The sequence below is a fragment of the Arvicanthis niloticus genome, chromosome 1 (genome assembly GCF_011762505.2).
Source record: "Arvicanthis niloticus isolate mArvNil1 chromosome 1, mArvNil1.pat.X, whole genome shotgun sequence".
Classification (NCBI taxonomy): domain Eukaryota; kingdom Metazoa; phylum Chordata; class Mammalia; order Rodentia; family Muridae; genus Arvicanthis; species Arvicanthis niloticus.
The window spans coordinates 164351217-164369946 of record NC_047658.1 but is presented as its reverse complement, the minus strand read 5'-3'; the positions used below and the strand labels follow the sequence as shown (position 1 = coordinate 164369946).

At 44.1% G+C, this 18730-nt stretch overlaps 1 protein-coding gene across 7 annotated transcripts in view; it reads left to right on the top strand.

Moving 5' to 3' along the window:
* The window catches only part of Gfra1 (GDNF family receptor alpha 1), a 217590-nt gene that overhangs the window by 45631 nt on the left and 153229 nt on the right, over positions 1–18730 (top strand). For 6 of the 7 annotated variants that reach the window (XM_076925869.1, XM_076925841.1, XM_034502051.2 and 3 more), the window contains one exon: positions 16415–16429. The exons of the other annotated variant lie outside the window; for it this stretch is intronic. In XM_076925869.1, coding sequence (XP_076781984.1) covers positions 16415–16429 — 15 coding nt within the window. The remainder of the gene's footprint in view (positions 1–16414; positions 16430–18730) is intronic. 7 annotated transcript variants of the gene reach the window in all.

Below are 18730 nucleotides of genomic sequence, written 5' to 3'. Positions count from 1 at the left end.
TTGTGGCCAACTTCAAGGTCAGAAACAGTGTCTCTTTGACCTTTCCTTTATTATCACAACTGTCTAGGAAAGTCTTGACTGTTGTGGATTCACCTACTTGACTATTATTTATTCTCATTGCTGTGATAAAATAGCCAACAGTTGTGATTTGGGGAAAGAAGAATTTATTTTGACTCACAGTTGAAGGGCATAGACCATCATGGTATGGTGGGGTTACACAGCTGGTCACACTGTGTCCATAGTCAGGGAGCAGTGAGGTGAAAGCTGGACCTCTGCTAGTTTTCTTTCCCTGTGCAAGCCAGGACCCTTCAGGCCAAGGACTCAGTGGTACCACCACACTTAGGGTAGGCCTTCCCACCTCAGTGAACGTAATCTAGAGCTCCCAGAGTCCCGCTGCACAGAGGTTTGTCTCTGTTGTTCTCAATCCAGTCAAGTGTCAAGCATGACACTGACCAACCTGGAAAAACCAGGACACTCTCCCTGTTTTGGCCTCCTCAGTTTAGCACAACCATCTTGGCCATGTAAGACTCATCTCGTGCGCACAAATACAAAGGTTTCAGGGGAGCGGGGGGGGGGGGGGGGGGAGAAGTAGAGGTGGGCGGGAAAATGGGATGAGGCTGAGACTAAGGAAGGACTGAACTCAGGCTTGCATAGGTGGGCACGTGCGCTACCACTGATCTGCATCCCCAGCTCACATGCACCTGTGGGCACCATTATTCTATTTACCATAGCCGGAAACAGGAAGGGTTGTGCCCCCTTCCTGTTCTTTGGAGCTGTCTGTTCTGGCCGGCTTCCTGGGAGTCCTTACCTGGGAGATGCTAAGATGCCTTTAAATCTCTTTATCAGAGGACTCCAGACTTCTGGTGTACAGCAGGGATATTCTCAGCGTATCAAACCGTACCACCCAGAGCATTCTAAGGCAGCGAATTGCTTGCCGCCACCATGCCTGGTAGATAATGGGAGTGGTGGGAGGAGAGCGGAAAATGAAGGCTTTGATTATCGGGCCTGAAAAGGTCCATCTAGAAATAGCCACATTACAGCCAGTTCTTTCGAACTCCAAGGTACATTTTGTAACAACGTCTGTAATTTGAAGACATTTCAAGCCACAAACTGGCTCCAGAAATGGGCTTTGTTTTTTATAGCATGCTCTGCCCATCGCCCAGGCCCCCTTCAAACAACCCAGCGGGCTCAGAGGAACATTCTAGGAAGCAGAGACTGGGGATGTACTCAACCATGTCTGCACCCAGCATAAGCATAGCGGATGGCCCGTCCAGGGTGCTAGAACAGGTGTAATGTTTGTATGCTCTCAGCATGTAGAGGAAGTGGCCTAATGGAACAGGAGATGGGATTAAGCCTGTATTTCCCTCCTGGACCCAGAGGACATTAAGATCCCTGGAATATCTGCGCTCTCTTTTTCCAATGCACTGAGTGCAGACAATTAAGACTCAGTTGTCCAGGAATTCTGAATACAAGTCCATTCCGCCTATACGAGAGTCTTTCGTGAAGTGGTAGGTAGGATTCTGGTTCTTGTGCCTTTAAGAAGCATGGCCCCAACCTTCTACTCCCATAGTGTACAGTGGTGGCAGAGCCTTATGCTTATTAAAGGCTTGGCTGTCAATCAAGGCTGTGCCACTCGGCCCTGTGCCTTTGTTCTTCCATACCTCCTTCCTTAACTCCAAAGAGCCAGAGTGACAGTATCACTTGATACAGGCCTTTGGGCACTGGCTAAATAAAGGAGAAACCAGGAACTGAGGATGTAGTTCCTTTGATAGGGATTGTCCAGTACACACTGTTCAGACTCCAAATTTAGACTCTTAACACTGTCTAAACCAAGTGTAGTGGCTCATGCCTGTGAGGTCAGTGCCCTTGGAAGTGGAGTGCTATTTGATATCACTTGGGGGGGGTGTGTGAAGAAAATATGGAGAAGTACTTCAGATAGGGAACTAATTAACAGTCCAATGTATCTATATCCACCAAAGTCCAGATTGGCAGAACAGTGAGGTTTTTTCTTTTTCTTTTCTTTTCTTTTTTTTTAAGGGTTAATTAAGGGAGTATAGATGACTCAGAGGTAGCTGCATTGCTCAGAGCTCACCCTAGCATTGTTGAAAAGCTGGAAGGAACCCTGGATTGTTATTAACCACTTGTAGGCACTCAAGGGGTTTACCTAGTCTTTATTTCCTTAGTCTTTTTGACTGTTTTGGAAAGGATGGAGCCTGTGGAATCCGGTAAGTTTCAGGGACTTCCTGAGATGTGTGAGTTGTTTATTTTCTGAGTCTTAAGGAGCTTTCCTTCAGGATGGAATGTTTTAGTTCTAAGGAAATCGTTACACAATATGTAACAACAGAAAGATCAGGAGTTCAAGGTCATGTGTGACTAGAGAGTTTGAGGTTAATCTGGGCTACTTGAGAGTTACCTCAAACAAAACAACAACAAAAACCAAGCACCTGGGGAGGTTGTTAGGCTCTGGTAACATGATAGTGTCACCATCACTGGGACCCTCTATGTCTCTTTTCTCTTTTAGATACAGCTGTACCTCTGGATTTTTCTTTTTAAGTAATATTTGAGCCCTGACATTGTTAATAGCTTTCCCCTGACTCATAGTTTAACATGTTCTCATTGCCTTGGACTTGTGGATCAAAGAGTATGGCAAAGAAGCAAAAGAGCCTAAACATTCCAGGGTTCATGCATATGGGATGATAAGAGGAGAGATCCTCACAGATGACATGCAAGGCCCCTTCTAGATGAAATGTCTTTCAGAAGCAGCTTCCTCTCTGTGAATAGAGGTCTGTCCTCTCACGCATGAGCTTCAGTCGTTTCTACAAAGGCGACCCTTTGATCATGAATGTTACAGAGTTCAGGCAAAGTTTCCCGGGCCTGTTTTATTTAGGGAACATTTGTGCTTTGTAGACCAGGGCATGCCAATATTTTAAAGGCCATGGCTAACATCTTCCACCCTAGTCCAGGGAACCGCTTACCAGTGGGGAGCAGACAAGGAACTGTTTGTGCCTCCGTAATTACAGAGCAGCAGGCGCTTTATAACTGCTGAGTGGACTTCAGAGTTAATTACCATTTAGAAGTCTGAATAAAATAATCCTCTAAAACACTGGGGATCAGGAGAGTTTCAGTGACTTATTCCTTTATTAGAAATAAAGGAATAAATACTAGAACCTTAAGTACTCTAAAGATCAGGAAGCAGGAGGCCGGTAACATCCAATAGGGCTATAGTGTAAGTCATGTTTATGTGTGCTTTTAAAAAGCTCTGAGGCGTTAAACCGTAAGAAGCACAGGTGAAATTAATTTTAATGCAGATATTTTGTCAATTCATTGAACATATTTCAGGATAGAATTGAATATAAACAATTATTAATGAGCTATTGCATTTTTCCCCCCTGAGGAAAGTCATTGGAATGTGTTTGCCGAAAGCAGGCTGTTCATTGTGCTGACTCATTGCTTCCTCATGCTTAGGAGTAATGTGTATCCAGGGGCTGCCATATTGGACAGCCCAAGGAGTAACAGTAGCATGCGGTGGCCCTCTGGCCACAGTGTCTCATTTGGACCTTTTGTGTGCTTGTCACAATGTCAGGCTTCTGTGTCTGTTTCTTTAAAGGTGCTCATTGATTGGGGGACTGGGATCTAGTTGTGAGTTTGGAGAGATGGAGGAAGTTGTGCTAGCAATTACAAATGAATTCAGATTTTCGGGCAACTTTATTGGATACGATTCACGGGCATTTCACCATGTAAAGCGCGCAGTTCAGAAGGGTCAAGTCTGTTCGTAGAGTTCATGTCTACCATGCAGTCTGTTTAGAATGTGCTTGTTACTCTGAAAAGAAACTCAGTACAACCCTGTGGCTCTTTTCACCCTCATCAGTTCTGGTCCCTGACATCCACTATCCCTTTTCTCTGTCTATGGTGTGGGCACTTGGTATAAATAGAGTTCATTTACTCATGTATTCATAATATGGGGTCCTTCACTTAGCATAGTGTCTTCATGGTTCTGTCCTAAATAGCTTATTACTGCTTTGTTTACCACCAAATAATACCCTGCTGTACACACACGCTTGCATATTACTTGTTTGGTCATCAAGTGGCTTAGACTTTTTGGTTATTAGGAATAGTGCTGATGTGGATATTTGTGCACAAGTTTTCACGTGACTACATTTTCTTTCTTCTGTTCTCTTCTCCTCTTCTCCTTCTCCTCCTTCTCCTTCTTGCATGTGTATGTGAGTGTGGTATGTGTCTGTTTGTTTGCATGTGTGATTGAATGTGCGTGCATAAGAGTGTGGAGACCCAAAGTTTATGTTGCCAATCTTCCTTGATTACTCTGAACTTTATTTATTGAGGCAGATTCTCTTACTGACCTCAGCATTCTCCAATGTGGGCAAGTCTTGACATCTGCATTGTCCCAGAGATATCCTGTATATGCCTCCCAAGGGATGCGCTGGAATGACAGGTGGCCTCACATGTGTGTATCGGGTGCTTTAGCCACTAAGCCATCTTCTAAGATCATAAATTCATTCCTTTAGGGCCTATACCTAGGAGTGGAATTCTTGGGTTATATGGAAAATTCTATCTATTTAACCATTTGAGGACCTTTCAGACTGTTTTCCATAGTGACTCTAACGTTTTGTATCATCATTTGCAGTGCACTAATAACTGAAAACACTTATTTTTTTAAATTATGGCCATGTTTCGTATTTCTTTTGTGCTATTATATCAAAACTCTTGAACCTGGGTTTTTCCTAATTTGCTTATAAACACCACGACCTAAAGCAACCTTGGGAGGAAAAGATTTATCTTGTCTTGCAGGTTGTAGTCTATCATCAAGGGAAGCCAAGGTGGGAACTCAAGGCAGGGACTGAAGCAGAGACCATGGAGAAATGCTGATTCCAGGCTTGCTCGCCCTGGTTTGTTTGCCCTGGTTTGCTTGCTCTAGCTTGTTCAGCTACCTTATACAGCCCAGGCCCACTTTCCCAGGATGGCACCACTCGCCTTAGGCTGGATACTCCCAGCAATCAACCAAATTGGATCAACCAGCAATGAAGAAATGTCCACAGACGTGCCTGCAGGCTGAGCCAGCAGACGCAGTTTCTCATTTGAGACCCCTCTTCCCACGCAGCCCTGGGTTTGTGTCAAGTTGACGAAAACTAACTAGAACGCTAGGTGATTTATAAGGAAGAGAGCTGCATTTTTGCATAGATTTTGGAGGCTGAGAAGTTCAAGGTCAAGGTAGCAGAAGTCTTGATTGTTTGATGATCTCTGTTCTGTTTCCAAGTGGCACCTTATTGCTGCCTGGTCCGGGAAGAGGACCTCTGTGCCAACCACCAGGCTAAAAAAAAATTATATATAAAGCATGATTTAAACATTTTAGGCTTTGTGATACCTTAGAATTCTTTCTTTGGGGAGCTGCTGGCAAGCCAGCTGCACAAATCCATCGTGAAAATGACATTTATGCCTTATGATTTGTGTGTGGCCAGTGAATAATAGCTCGCAGGTTTAGAAGAATCTTAAACTGCCAGATGAACTTCCTTTTTTCTTAAAAGGGCACTTAGTGGGGTGTGAGCTGCAGTAACCACTCTGGCTGCACACGGATGCAGGTGATGGTCCTTTCACGGCTGCAGAGGTGATTGGTGAGGGGTCTTGAGCTCTTTTCTTATTTTCTTTCCATAAAATGACCATTTTATTATAGAAGAGTCCAGCTACACCTTCGCTTTGGATACACCATAGCCATGGTGTGAGACAATGGTGAGAAGCTAATTAGCTACCCAGGACTCCTGAGACAGGTGCCTTAGAAACTGCTGGCTGCATGTATGAAGTGCCTTCTGTATACCAGTTGCCTGGTAGGCCGCCACACAGGAGCCTGATGACCGGTCATCACGACCATACGTCAGCCCTGTACAGCCTACAGATGGTGATGGTGAGGCTTTGGGGCAGCATCTGACCTCTTCAGGGTCAGATTCAGATCCATGTTCAAGCCCTCAGAGTGTGTGGTCAGCACTCACTGCCTCTTACAGTGTTCTGGTCTCCAGCCTGAACACCCTCCTTTTCATGAACCCTGCAGGGGTGGCTCCTGTGCAAACACCTGTAGCTCTAGCACCACCCCAGTCTCAATTTAATCTCCTTTCTCTTACTCTATTTCAAAATCGCCAGCTTCCCTCCCAGCTCAGCCTCCTTTCTCTGAGCTTCTGCATGACTCTAGACTTTGCAGTTAAACTATATATAGTAGATACGTTTTTAGAAAGAGAGATTGTAAAACTTAAAAGGGGTGTGGGGAGTATGTATTGAGGTGGTTTCTACAATTGGACCCCTGAATTCACAGATAGTAGAGTTACAGAAAAAACATGTAAGGTGTGTGTTTGTATGTGTGTCTAGAAGCGTGGATGCTATAATACTAAATACATTGTGTGTGTGTGTGTGTGTGTGTGTGTGTGTGTGTGTGTGTGTGTGAGAGAGAGAGAGAGAGAGAGAGAGAGAGAATACTAAATATGTTGGGTATTTGTCTTCTTTCTGGGAGGCTGTAGAAAGCATGAGGCCAGTTACTTGTTTGCCTTCCCTTCTGTATGGCTACTGGGTAAACATTCACAAGAGACATTGTGCCAAAATATGCAAATGTGGCCTCTGAAACCGATGGCTTCAACTTGTACCCTAGCTGGTTTTCTTCCCTCCGACCTTTGATAACTTTACCCTCTCTTGGATGTGTTTCCATTTCTGTAGAACAAGCGGCACAACAGCTCTCCTGTGGAGTGATTAAGAGCATTGTCTATTGAAAGAACTTAAAATAGCACCAGGTGCATGGAACGCTCTGGAAACATACTATTATTAACATTAATATGCACCTAGAATGAGCTACTGTTTTACACTAGGCTTTGGAACTACAGTGATGCTACCCTGATGCCCCCGCTGTTGTACTTTTAGTCCTAGTCAGACAGAGAATGAAAGTGGCAGGTGTATCCGAGTTCACATGAGGCAGATATGCATGTGAGCCTAGTGAGAGGTCCTGGTGCTCTGTTGGTTCTGGAATTCAGGAGCTGGAGCAGCTTGCATATAGTTTTCCTGTGTGTGTGTGTGTGTGTGTGTGTGTGTGTGTGTGTGTGTGTGTGTGAGAGAGAGAGAGAGAGAGAGAGAGAGAGAGAGAGAGAGAGACAGAGAGAGAGACAGAGAGAGAGACAGAGAGACAGAGACAGAGAGACAGAGAGACAGACACAGACACACAGATAGATTTCTTACTGAACCTGGAGCTGACCGATTCAGTTGGAATGGCTGTCTTGCAAGTCTTGGGAATCTGTCTGTGTCTGCATCCCCAGCCCTGGGTTACACATGCATGCTGCTGCTCCCAGATTTTTTATGTGGATGCTGGCCATGTGATCTCAGGGCTTCATGCTTGTAACAGCAAACACTTTATGGTAGGACCTACCTCTCCAGCTATGGAATTGCAGGAGAAGACACCTTCCTGACATAAGTTAGATTTTTTTTCTGTCAAAGCCCCTTTAAAACATCCATGAGCTTCAGTAATTTCCCTCAAGTTTATCCAGGTAATTTAGAGTAGAACCAGGCTAGAACCTGCCGTGTCCTGAGATGAAGGCCACCCTAGAGTGTACTGTGTCACCAGTCTTCTGTGAGGTTTTGGACCTGCTTCATGGTGATCAACAATATTTGACTGTTAGGGCAGCTTCTCAGATCTCCGACTTTAATTGTCTCTGGCTCCTGGGAGCTCTCCTGATGGTAATTTGTGCCAAGCCATCAAAGTAATGATGATGGCCATTGTCTTCTGTTTGCTTTAAAGTTGTCCATCCTGGTAATGATCACCTAACAGAGAAAGAGATTTATTCTTCTGGACATTTATAAATGCCTACTTTGAATTTAGAAGACTGGGTAACCAATTGGACTGAAACCTGTATTTCTCAGACCTGTCAGAGGAATACAGTTGTGATGAAATTTATCAGTTGACTTGAAAACAGAGACAAAAGAGGATGCTTCAGGAAGTGTATGTTGGGTGGGTGTTGGGATCAAAAGTGGAGGCTATGAACTGCTATAACATTATAGGTTTCAGATGGCTTATAATTCATCTATAATGGGAAAAATACTTTACTGTGGAGATAATATCCTGGGATAAATTCAGAATCATAGGTTGTATTATGGATATGTTTGTGGATATATGTGAATTGCGGGGAGTGAATTTTTTCTCTGGATGTAATTTAGCTTAGATAAGATGATGAATAAGCTATACACACAAGAGCCCATTTGATGTAATGTGGGTAATTTTAAGCATAAAACCACCATATTTTAGAACTGGAAAGGACCTTAGCCTGTACCTAGTGCATATCATTTTGCAGACAGAGAAAATGAATCCTAGAGAATGAAGTGGCTTTGCCTAGAGTGTAGACTGAAACTCAGATAGGTAAATTACTGGGTCTGGAGACTTTCGAGACTATAAGGCTTGCTACCCACAGGAAGTATTTTAGTAATCCTGGTTTCATGTCTTTGCTGATCAGGGTTATGGTGTGGTTTCCGCTGTAATCTGAGGCAACTCCTCAGCTCATGGCATGAGCAGATACTTAGTAAAAATACTTGACGACTCCTGATTAATACTCCATTACAAAAGTTTAGGGGAATTAGAATGATGTCATTTTTCAGCTTCCTCCTTTGTTTGGGCTATTAACACAGCTTCATAGGGTTTCTCAGCAGGTTCAGAAGAATTTAGAGAAAGTCATGTATGCTTTTCCTTTCAGAGAAAACCATTGGCTGCTAGAGATCGGATTTAAAATTGTTTCATATCATAGGGATTTTAATAATGAAGTCTGAAGTATTTGCACATGAATTCATTAAGCCTAGATTAGCCTTACTATAATTACTCAGAAAGTAATTCAATTGAAAATATTTTTAAAGGGTGTAAAATACACCACAGTTAGTCTAGAAAGCCGCCCCATTCTACTTTATCAGCCCCATAAAGAACCAGCAGACTTGGACATAACTTTCATAGTATACAGAATGCAATCATAAAAAGTATTATTCCTAAATCTATTTTTTTATGTTCTTTCAGTAGTTAAGAGCTTTATACCTCGGTGGTAGGAGTGAGATATACTAGGGATGGAATGCCATAAAATGCTGGAGACTTTTACTATTTGTCCTTTACACCGCCTGCCCCAGTCAGGGTAGGGTGATGGGTTACAGCGGTACGGTCGAAGATGGATACTGGCAAGCACCTTCTCTAGAAAACGTAACTGGAAGATACTTTTTTATTATTTTGTGTTTTTTTCTTATCTACAAATAAAAGACATTTACTGAGTTTGGAGTGCTTTCAGACAGAGCCCAGTGACAGGCCAAGTATTGGTCTTAATTTCTTTTGTGATGAAAGGTGAAGTAAGTGCAGGACAGAGGAACATGACAGAACTCTCTTGGGCCTCTATCTGGAACAGGACAAAAACAAAAGGCGAGGGAGGTATTCTAACACCGAAGGATGGAGGGTGGGGGGTTAGTTCAGGGCATCCAGGAGGTTTGAGATAGTCACTAAAGCTTTGCCAAGGCTCTTGGGGCCTCGGTTCAGTTGGAACTATTTGTGTATATGCCAGGAGGAACTGGGAGGCTTGTGTGTACCGGCTGTATAGTATGAGGCTGCCTGAGCTGTCTGGCTTTGGAGACACTTACAACTAAATCACAGCCTGTGTGGTGCCACTGAGGGCAGGGGCAGCCTCTGGAGGACAGCATGACTTTGGCCCTGCTCCAGTGGTGACAGACCTGCACCCAGGCAGGAAGGGCCTCTGTTCTGCTCAAACTTCAGTATATTCAATTAAGTACTGAAGCCATTTTTCTCACGCAAGTTCTTTGAGCTGCCCCAAGCGGTTTCTACCTGTTTTGATTTAGTCAATAAAAAGTGTGTCAGTATTGGGAGCCCCTTAACTGGGGACCTTCAGCAATGATGGGGCCAGAAGAGGTAGGTAAGATCAGAGGAAACCAGGCTAGGCCCTGGGTTTCTCGAATCTCTGAGATCTGCTTGCTCATTGTTCCTGCTCTGGCGTTTGAAGGTTGGATGCCATGGGGTAGATCTGTATATCTCAAGGCCCCAAAATAAGTAATTTATAAGGTAATACTCATGAGGTCATATTTGAGAACCCCTTTGGGGTTTCTTACTAGCATGTAGCTAGAGTGTGACAAGATAACGAATTTTCACCCTGCTTTTTCTGCAGCGCTACAGCTGTCACACAGGTTTTCATGCAAGCAGTCAGTAAGGTTATAACACCTTGAGTCATGTGGTTGCAGTGTGTAGAAGGCCTCACATAGCCCAGGTTTGTCACTCATGTGTATTACTTGAGTCTCTTTCCGTGGCCATTGAAGAGGTCTCATTAAAAACAGGTATTGCTTTGGGCATCCAGTTTTTCTGGCTGCTTCTTAGCATTGAGAACATTGTTACTATAATAGTGCAGGTCAGGTAAAACCAAGGCATAGGACGGCTGTGTAATTTGTCCGAGACCATGTTCTATTATGCTTATTGTAACGATAGCATTGACTCCACTTGTGAAATACGTACCATGGACCAACTTCCAAACGCCAAGGGTTTCACATGTGAGAGACCCTGATAGTGCTCATGGGAATTCTGAAAGATTGGTTTTCTTGTGATTACAGATGAGGAAACCAAGATCGAAAGAATCTAGCAGCTACTTGGAGCTGGTTAGGAAGGTGTTTCAGCCGGGGTTCAATCAAGTCTTGTTTGACTACAATGTCCATATGTGAGTGCTGATTGAAGCATCAAACTCAATCTGCTCCATCCAAATAAGATTCCTCTGATAAGTAAAAGGGTTTCTCCTCTATTCAGGACAGAGCAGTTACCCTGCCTTCCTGGTAGAAGGCTAAGCCCTGATTCTGGGGTTTTGGGATACAGTGACCAAGGCCATGGTGATGTGGCATCCTGCCTTCTTTGGGACAAGCATGTGTATGTGGTAAAACTGGACTTCAGTTTTGTCAGCTTAAAATGGGACTGGTGGTACACGGGACTGGGAAGATGGTACAGTCATTAAAGTTCTCTGCAGGCAGGAGGGCCCAAGTTGGGATCCCATTCACCACTTTATAGAAGCTGGTGACAGAGAAAGGTGGATCCTTAAAATTCATCAGCCAGCTAGTGTAGCTGAATCAGTGACAGTCTGTCTCCAAAAAAGGTAGAGGGTGATTAAAGAGAGACATGGGATATTGATTTGTGACCCCTACACGAATAGGAACATACATGCAGGCTCAGACATGTGCACCTTGAAACTGCACATACACACACACACACACCAATACTTACACAAATATGTAACCCCCAAAATGGACATTTTGAAATAAATCATAAGATAGTGAATAAAAACGGAGGGCTTGTCCTCAGTAAGAGGAAGCATTAGCTGACCCTACTTTTCAGTGCAGAAGAGAATTCATTTCATTCTTACTGACTGGCCGTGGTAGAATTCAACTGGATTCCGGTTACCCCTTGGACCACATGAGGAGCTCTGGGCTTGGGGTCTCCATGATGGAGACTGATAGTGAATGTGACTTCAGTTAATGAGGACTATGACTCCTTGCAAGGGAGCAGCGTGCATTCCGGCCGTTCTCCAGATCCCTTCCCCAGCCCTGGTTAGTTGGGTGCAAGTAAAATTTATAGCGCTTTACTGTAAAAGCCTGGACTTGAAAAAGGATTTTTCTCTCAGTAGCTCAAATCACAGGAGGACTCGTAAGACAGCCGTCTCCCCAGGTGAGACTTCTTAAATGGGAGTTAAGTGCATGCATTTTCAAGAAACTAAACTACCCTCATATATAATTTAACCTGGGAAAGAAAGAAGAGTAGCGAGATGAGTGTGATTATATCGTTTGGGAAGTAGTAACCTCCCCTCCCCCAGAAGTCATGCACCCTCCCTCTGTTGGGCAGGTCTTGAATGCTGTGGTGTGTGGGCTAAGTCTGATACTGTAATAATGGTGAGGTTTCTCTACCTGTAGTCAGGGACTGCGGATTGGAATAGTAAATTATTCCTAGCAGACAGAATGGGCGGTAAGACGGCCATCCACTTCTCCTCATAAAACAGAGCAATAGGTAAATAAAGGACAGCCGACTCACTTAACCCTCATGGCTTTGTGCGCTGCTAATTATTAACCCAGGCCCAAGACAGGGGTTCACCCGGAGTGTAGTTAAATCATTTTTAATAGAGGTAAACACTGGCCATGTGGGCAAGCAGTACTCAAGGAAATTTCTCATCAGTCACGTTCAGGAATCACCCAGCCTAATTGCCATAACTTATTAATAATAATAAATAATCTAGTCTTTTTATGGCCAGGGTCTCTGAGGACTCCATGCATTACAGAACTCGGGGGTGGGTTGAATCCCTCCATAGATAGCAGTGGGGGAGGGGCACACATCCTTGATCTTCCATCAGGTTAAGAAAAGCAGATCTGGAGACCTTTCTTCTTGTTTTCTTCCCACATATGAATGGCCAGCTCACACATGGCTTTTCATCTGTCTCCGGGACTAGAAGGCCTCCAGGGGCTGAAGGGTGGGGGAGTTGGGGGTGAGGGGCTAAGGAACAAGCTTTCTTTGTTCACGTGAGTCTGAGCAAAGCTTTGTCTGAAGGAGTGGGTTTCCTCTGCATCACTGTCCCTGATGTCCTTTGGGCTCAACCTAATTGTGACTGGGGTGGTGGTCACTGGCCACTCCCTGCTCTGGGTTTATGTGATTCTGAGTCCTGCGAGGGTAGAAAACACCACAGTGTCTTACCCTCATTGTGGCTTTCAGCGGCTTAAACATCTCAGTGAACTTCACTTTCCCAGGGGCGTGGAGTGGTTTTAGAATCTGTGGCAAGGAAATGGGAGGTCAGAAGGGGCAGGCCATATCCTGAATAATTCTCTGTGGTTGGTTAGACCTAAACCGTGACCCCGAACTCCCGTTCTGCGCTCTTTGATCTTTAGAAGTGGCAAAGCTGATGGCTGGGGAGCTAGATGCTGTGCTCACAAACGCTGGAGCACAGAACGGTGTGGTGAACTTTGGGGCACCATATTTTGTAACAGCCATTGATCTGGGGAAAGTGTGTGTGTGGCGGAACGTAACATGTGGGTGAACCACGTAGACACAATCAGCTCCCCTCCTCCTCCTCCCTCACTTCCACTGTCCCATCTACACACCATTCCAGCTTGAGCTTAGGTGGCTATTTTCATCTGGTAACATGAAATTTTAAAAGACCCATGAGCCATTATTTCAGGGAATGCAAAGTGGATGCTGCGAAGAATCGGGTGATTTATGTCACAGACCCCTGAAGACCCGGATTTAGAGTATAAATTCCATACTGGTTTCTGTGTGGAATTTGTACTAGAGTCCGTTCAGATTTACACGTGGGTAAAACATGAGCATGGAAACACGCCTGGAAGAGCTTCTCAAAAGACGGCAGCAACCTGAAATAGCCATGTGAACGCCAGGAGGCTTTTGGGAATGCCAGGCTTGAGTAGAGTCTGTGCACATTCATCTGCAGAGATGTGAAGTCACAGTAGGATTGGGAGGAGCAAGGCTAAGAAGTCAGTCCCGAGCTCCCTTCCCCACAACCTGCTGGTGCTGTCCAGTGACTCAAATCAATTCTGAATTTCAAAGGAAATGCTCCTTGTCAAAACCGTGGAGAGAAGGTTGAGGCTTCTGGACGGATGTCGAGACTGGGTCTGTGTTTAAGAGATTAATCTCATTTCCCTGATGTTTTCAAGGTTGAAGGTTTTTGTCTTTATTCATTAAAGGGGGATGATAAATGTCTAATTTGTTCTTTGCTAATAATCATGATAAGCATTTGAACTTTATTAAAGTTGGATGAGTCTCATGCAGTCCTGGCTCACCCTTGAGGTCCACCTATGACGTTAGGGACGACTTTGTATTTATCCCTAGACTCAGTTTCCGTATCTTGTACGTTAAGGGAGTGGTAAGATAGAGACACCCTCTTTTGCTGCTTTCTCAGTGGTGACAGTGTCCAGGACGTAGACATAGGTAGGAGTTTAAGGTTCATTGCTCCTATCCTTAGGAGCTCACCGTCTACAGAAATAACTAATTATAATTGGGGTTATAATTGTGACCTGCATGGCTTACCTTAGGAACACAGGTGGAAATAGTGAGTTCCCTCTTTGTGGGGACATACTTCACAGTGTCTGTGACACTTGAAGGATGAGTAAGAGGGCTGTTAGGAGTGCAAGCTGGTCAGAGACTGGGTGTTCAGTCAGTGAGGTCCAGGAGGCAAGCATATGTAGTGTGGTGGATTTAAGGGACTACCTACAGCCTGTTCCTCAGACCCTGGCCAGTGGCATCTCACTGCTGGACCAGAATTTGTACTGAAGATGAATTGTCAAGGCTATTGGATACTGCACAGTATACACAAGAAAGGTTTGTGCTGCTCGAGTCTGTAGCTTCTCGAGTTCCTTACAAAAATGCTACAGTATGTGTTTGTAATCTATAAATGCTGTTCTGTATACTTTAAATCACCTTTAGATTGCCTCTAGAAGCTAATGTAATAAGTGCTGTGTAGATAGCTACGATATTATATTACTCAGGATATAATATCAATATGTGTTTGGCCAAACGTGTCAATTTTAAATGGAGATTGTGAATATAAGGTGTGTTCATTGCTAAAGATTAAAATAATATACAAAATCTCATATAAGATTAAAGAAACTCAAGTTCCATCTACCAAAGATGAGCGCTGTCTTTGTGGCCATTGTCGCAAACCTCTCTTAATGCAGCCATGAACAGGCACATGCCCACAGGCACATGAATGTCCTTGGGATTGTGTTCCACCTAATGTTTTCATTGGAGGTCAGTTAAAGTCTATAACCATTTTAAAACGACTCTGTGGGGAGGGTGAGGAGGGGCGGAGATAACAGGCATGCTGTGGTGTCTATGTGGGCTATCTAAATATCTAAACTTCTTTCCTTTCTTCTTCACAGAGATTCCAGGGCTCAAACTTGGGTTCTGACCCATTTTCATAGTCCTCCTTAGTCATTAAAATCACTGCACAGCAAGCCATATACACGTTTACATTGATTCTCTGGTGACTGTTGGCAGCATCCCATGTTTTTCCCATTGTAAACAATACTTTGATGAATATCTCTCTAGATCCCTTTTATCTCTTTAGGAGATATTTTGTTGGATTAAAGTCCTAAAGTTGTTGGTCAAGGAATGCAGATTGAGACTGTCATCTGAAAGTTTCTTTTTTGTAGCCCTGCAGTCAGCAGGTGTTAGCTCCCATCTGGGTGGTCCTGGGTCACTGTTTCCGCTGTATCTTGAACATACCAAACAAAAAAGCATGATCAGTTGAGACACTTCTGTGTTGATCAGGAGGCTAAGCTCTCTTGTAGGTAGAAGATAAAAAAAAAAAATGCTTTCTACGCATAGCTGTGGTCACTGAGAGACGTAGAGGAAGCAGATGATTATCTTGATTCCTGATTGCTAAACACTGAGATAAGTTGAAAACTCAACCAGTATCAGAATAGAAAAATAAATGGTAGCATCCTCACAGGGTAGAATTCTCTGTAGCCACGAAGATGGCTGCTGTACTGTGAGTCCCATCTGTACTGCTGAGCAGAGGCCACAGTTAGAAAAATGGAGCTTTGCTTTCCACTCACACTAGGTCAAAATTCACTTGGCGTTGGAAGTCCTGTTGGGCAGACTGGGTGTTTTGTTTTGTTTCGCTGTGGCTACTAATAACAAAGTATTCAGCACACAGCAGTCTCTCTGATGTTTGTTGAAAAAGATACATGGATTTTTTTTTTTTTTTTCATCTTTCCAGCAGACGTTGGTTCACCGTGAAGACACAGTGTGCTTATTAGTCGTGGGTTATAATGTGGAGAATGTATGCATGTGTTGTTTGTGTGATTTAAATATGACCCTGAATTCACAGACCCTTTCAGTCTATGCTTTTGTGGGGTATTGTTGTCTTCGATCTATCGGTCAGGTAGCTTTTCAGAGCTCAGGGGCTTCAGGATCATGCAGGCTTGGGTTCAGTCCTGAGCCCCTGCTGTGGAGCCTTGTGGAGACTCAGTTTCTCTATAAAATAAGAATGATACAGAGCCTGTTTCATAAGGCCATTGCAGTCCTGACATTATGGATACCAACAAGCACCTTTGTACTTCATGTTACATTCTGACTACTGCCCTAAGTACTTAAGAGTCAAGGCATGACACATTTAATCTTTCCAGTCATAATGCCTGTGTTCTGGTTTAGGGCATAGCAAATCACAGAGTTTATAAGTGTTAGCTATGATTTAGACCCAGGTGATCTCTATCCATGGCCTGAGCTTCATGTGCAGGGAGTGCCATGTAGAGAGCAGTTAGCAAAGCCAGCGTGTGTGAGCTGATTGCCACACTTTGTTCTTTACCATCATTAATATTTTCTCTTTCTCTCCTCCCCTCTTGCATTTTCCCCTTCTGCTCTCAGATGTTTTCCAGCAAGGTAAGTTTCACTGCGTTATGTTCTTCTACTGTTGGCTATACTGTTTGGGTGGTGGGACTTTGCCTTCTCTGAAGATATGTCTCTGAAAATTAAGGGACCCTATAAGGACAGTAACCTGAGGTCCCATTGGTCTCTCTGGGCTCTGTTTCTTCCTCTGAATCACATTTAGGGTTGGGACTGGGGGCTAAACATCTGTGGAGGAGGGCAGGGATGCCGTGGGACTTGGAAGGAACAGGTATCTATGGAGGGAGTTGTCCTGAATCAGAGGCAGCTCCTGTTTTCAGAGGGCTCCCTCAGGCAGCCCCAATGGAAATGTCTTTGCTGAGCAAACATGTAGTCATGGGGATGTGGCAAGAGCAGGCTGGTTTGCCACTTGGCGCCCTCCAGCCTAGCTATGCCTCAGCCTTTCCAGTTGAGTGCGTGACTGACAGAGTCAGACAACAATGAATGGTGTCCTGTTTTAACAACCCAAGGTCTTGTGCTCTTGTGAGCAGAGCCCCCAAGTGCTTTCTCACTGGTGTGTCTAACTGGTATGTCCTCATCGTGTATAGCTGAAACCCCACAGGTTTTCATACCAGTGTCACTGGCTGGGTTGTGGTCCTTACTTGTGCATAGACACGTAGCTCTTTGAAACAGAAGGGAACTCTGGGATCATGACCTGGTTAGAACCTTCTGGAAGCACACAGTGAGAGAATTGCTTTTCAGTTGAGTTTGAGTAATGGTGGCAGACATTAGTTATTTGTATTCAAGTTGGGAAATATGTCCTCTGTATCTTTCTGGAATCCAAAGCTGGTTTACAGTAAAGATTTAAAATATGCTCAGGCATTCCATAAATAGCTCCCAAATATTCTTAAAGGCGCAGTATTTTTTTTTTTTTACAACTGCTCTTGCACCCCAAACATGCAGCTCACATTACGGAGAGAACCTGCTCTCTGATAGAAGCCAGGTTTCGGGTAACGAGGAGGGTTTCTATTGTGTTGTCTTTTAAGAGTCTGGAGCCGTAGACCTACTTTCATAAATAATTCATAAATTTCAACAAGCTATAAGCAATAAGTTCCATTTGACTAGAGACTAAGAGATGGGTAGAATTGGAAAGGTGTCATGGCTGTCAGTGTAATGAGAGCACCGCAGTCGGTTGGTGGCCATTGCCCCAGTGGCTTCTCATCCTTGACAAATTGGGGGTTCAGTGAGACAGTGGGGAAGGAGACCCCCCATGAATTGCGCTATAAACACCAACCACCCAACTCCAAATGATATTTCTCCATTCAAAACACAAAGCGCTTGAGCCGGGAACATGTACTTCAGGGTTATTGGTGAAGGGGGAAGGGGGAGAGCCTCCCATCCGCGTGCCGCAGAGAGACGTCTCGAGTGCTGTAATTGATATAAAGAGAGGCTGGTGGAGAGCTGATGTCAAATCTGTGTCCCTTTTTGTCAGTCATGCTATGTGTTTGATGGAATTTGCCTGTCAGTTGCAATGATACACACAGTAAAACTTATAATCATCTACAAATCACTGGCCATTGAGACTTAATAGCATCTGAAAGAGAAAGAAGCCCATAGCCAAGCATCATGGCTAGGGGGGTGCAGTTCTCTTTGAAGGTATCACTAGAGTCGGTGTCCCTGAAGAACACTATTCTCTTCTCTATGGCCATCAGTTGCCAGTAGCTTCTTGGCTAAGGACAAGACTTCTTGGGCCTCTCCCCACCGGTGCTGGGATTTTGGCTGACTTGATCTTGCGTAGATCTTGTGAATGCAGCTGCAGCTGCTTTGAGTTTATCTGGGCAGCTACACTGTCCCGAAACTCCCTGCAGGGGTCTACCTCTGGATCTTTCTGCCCTGTTTTTCACAATGATCCCCAAGCTTTGGGGTAAGGTGTGTGCTATACTTGTCCCATTTGGCGCTGAATATCCCACAGTCTTTTATTCTCTGCTGATTTACCCACTGTGATGCTCTAGCCACGCTCACATAGATAGATGGTCCTACACACACAGTGTCCACACAGGCAGCAGATGAGGGGTTGAGAGAAAGGTCTGAGAGTGGGGAGAAACAGGAGTAAAGCATGAGGGGAGGGAGTGGGAGTTAGATTTGATGAAACATTACATGTGAGTATATAAAATTCTCAATAAAGAGTGGCTTCCAAATGTATATACCAGGCTTGATATACTCAATTTCTATTTATTTATTTTTAAATATTTACCAACTTTCATGCAACTTAAAAAATTTTATCCATATTTTGTGTAGTGAATGATTTTTGACCCTGAGTACCATAACTTTGAAAACATTTGTTGTTGAGATACTACA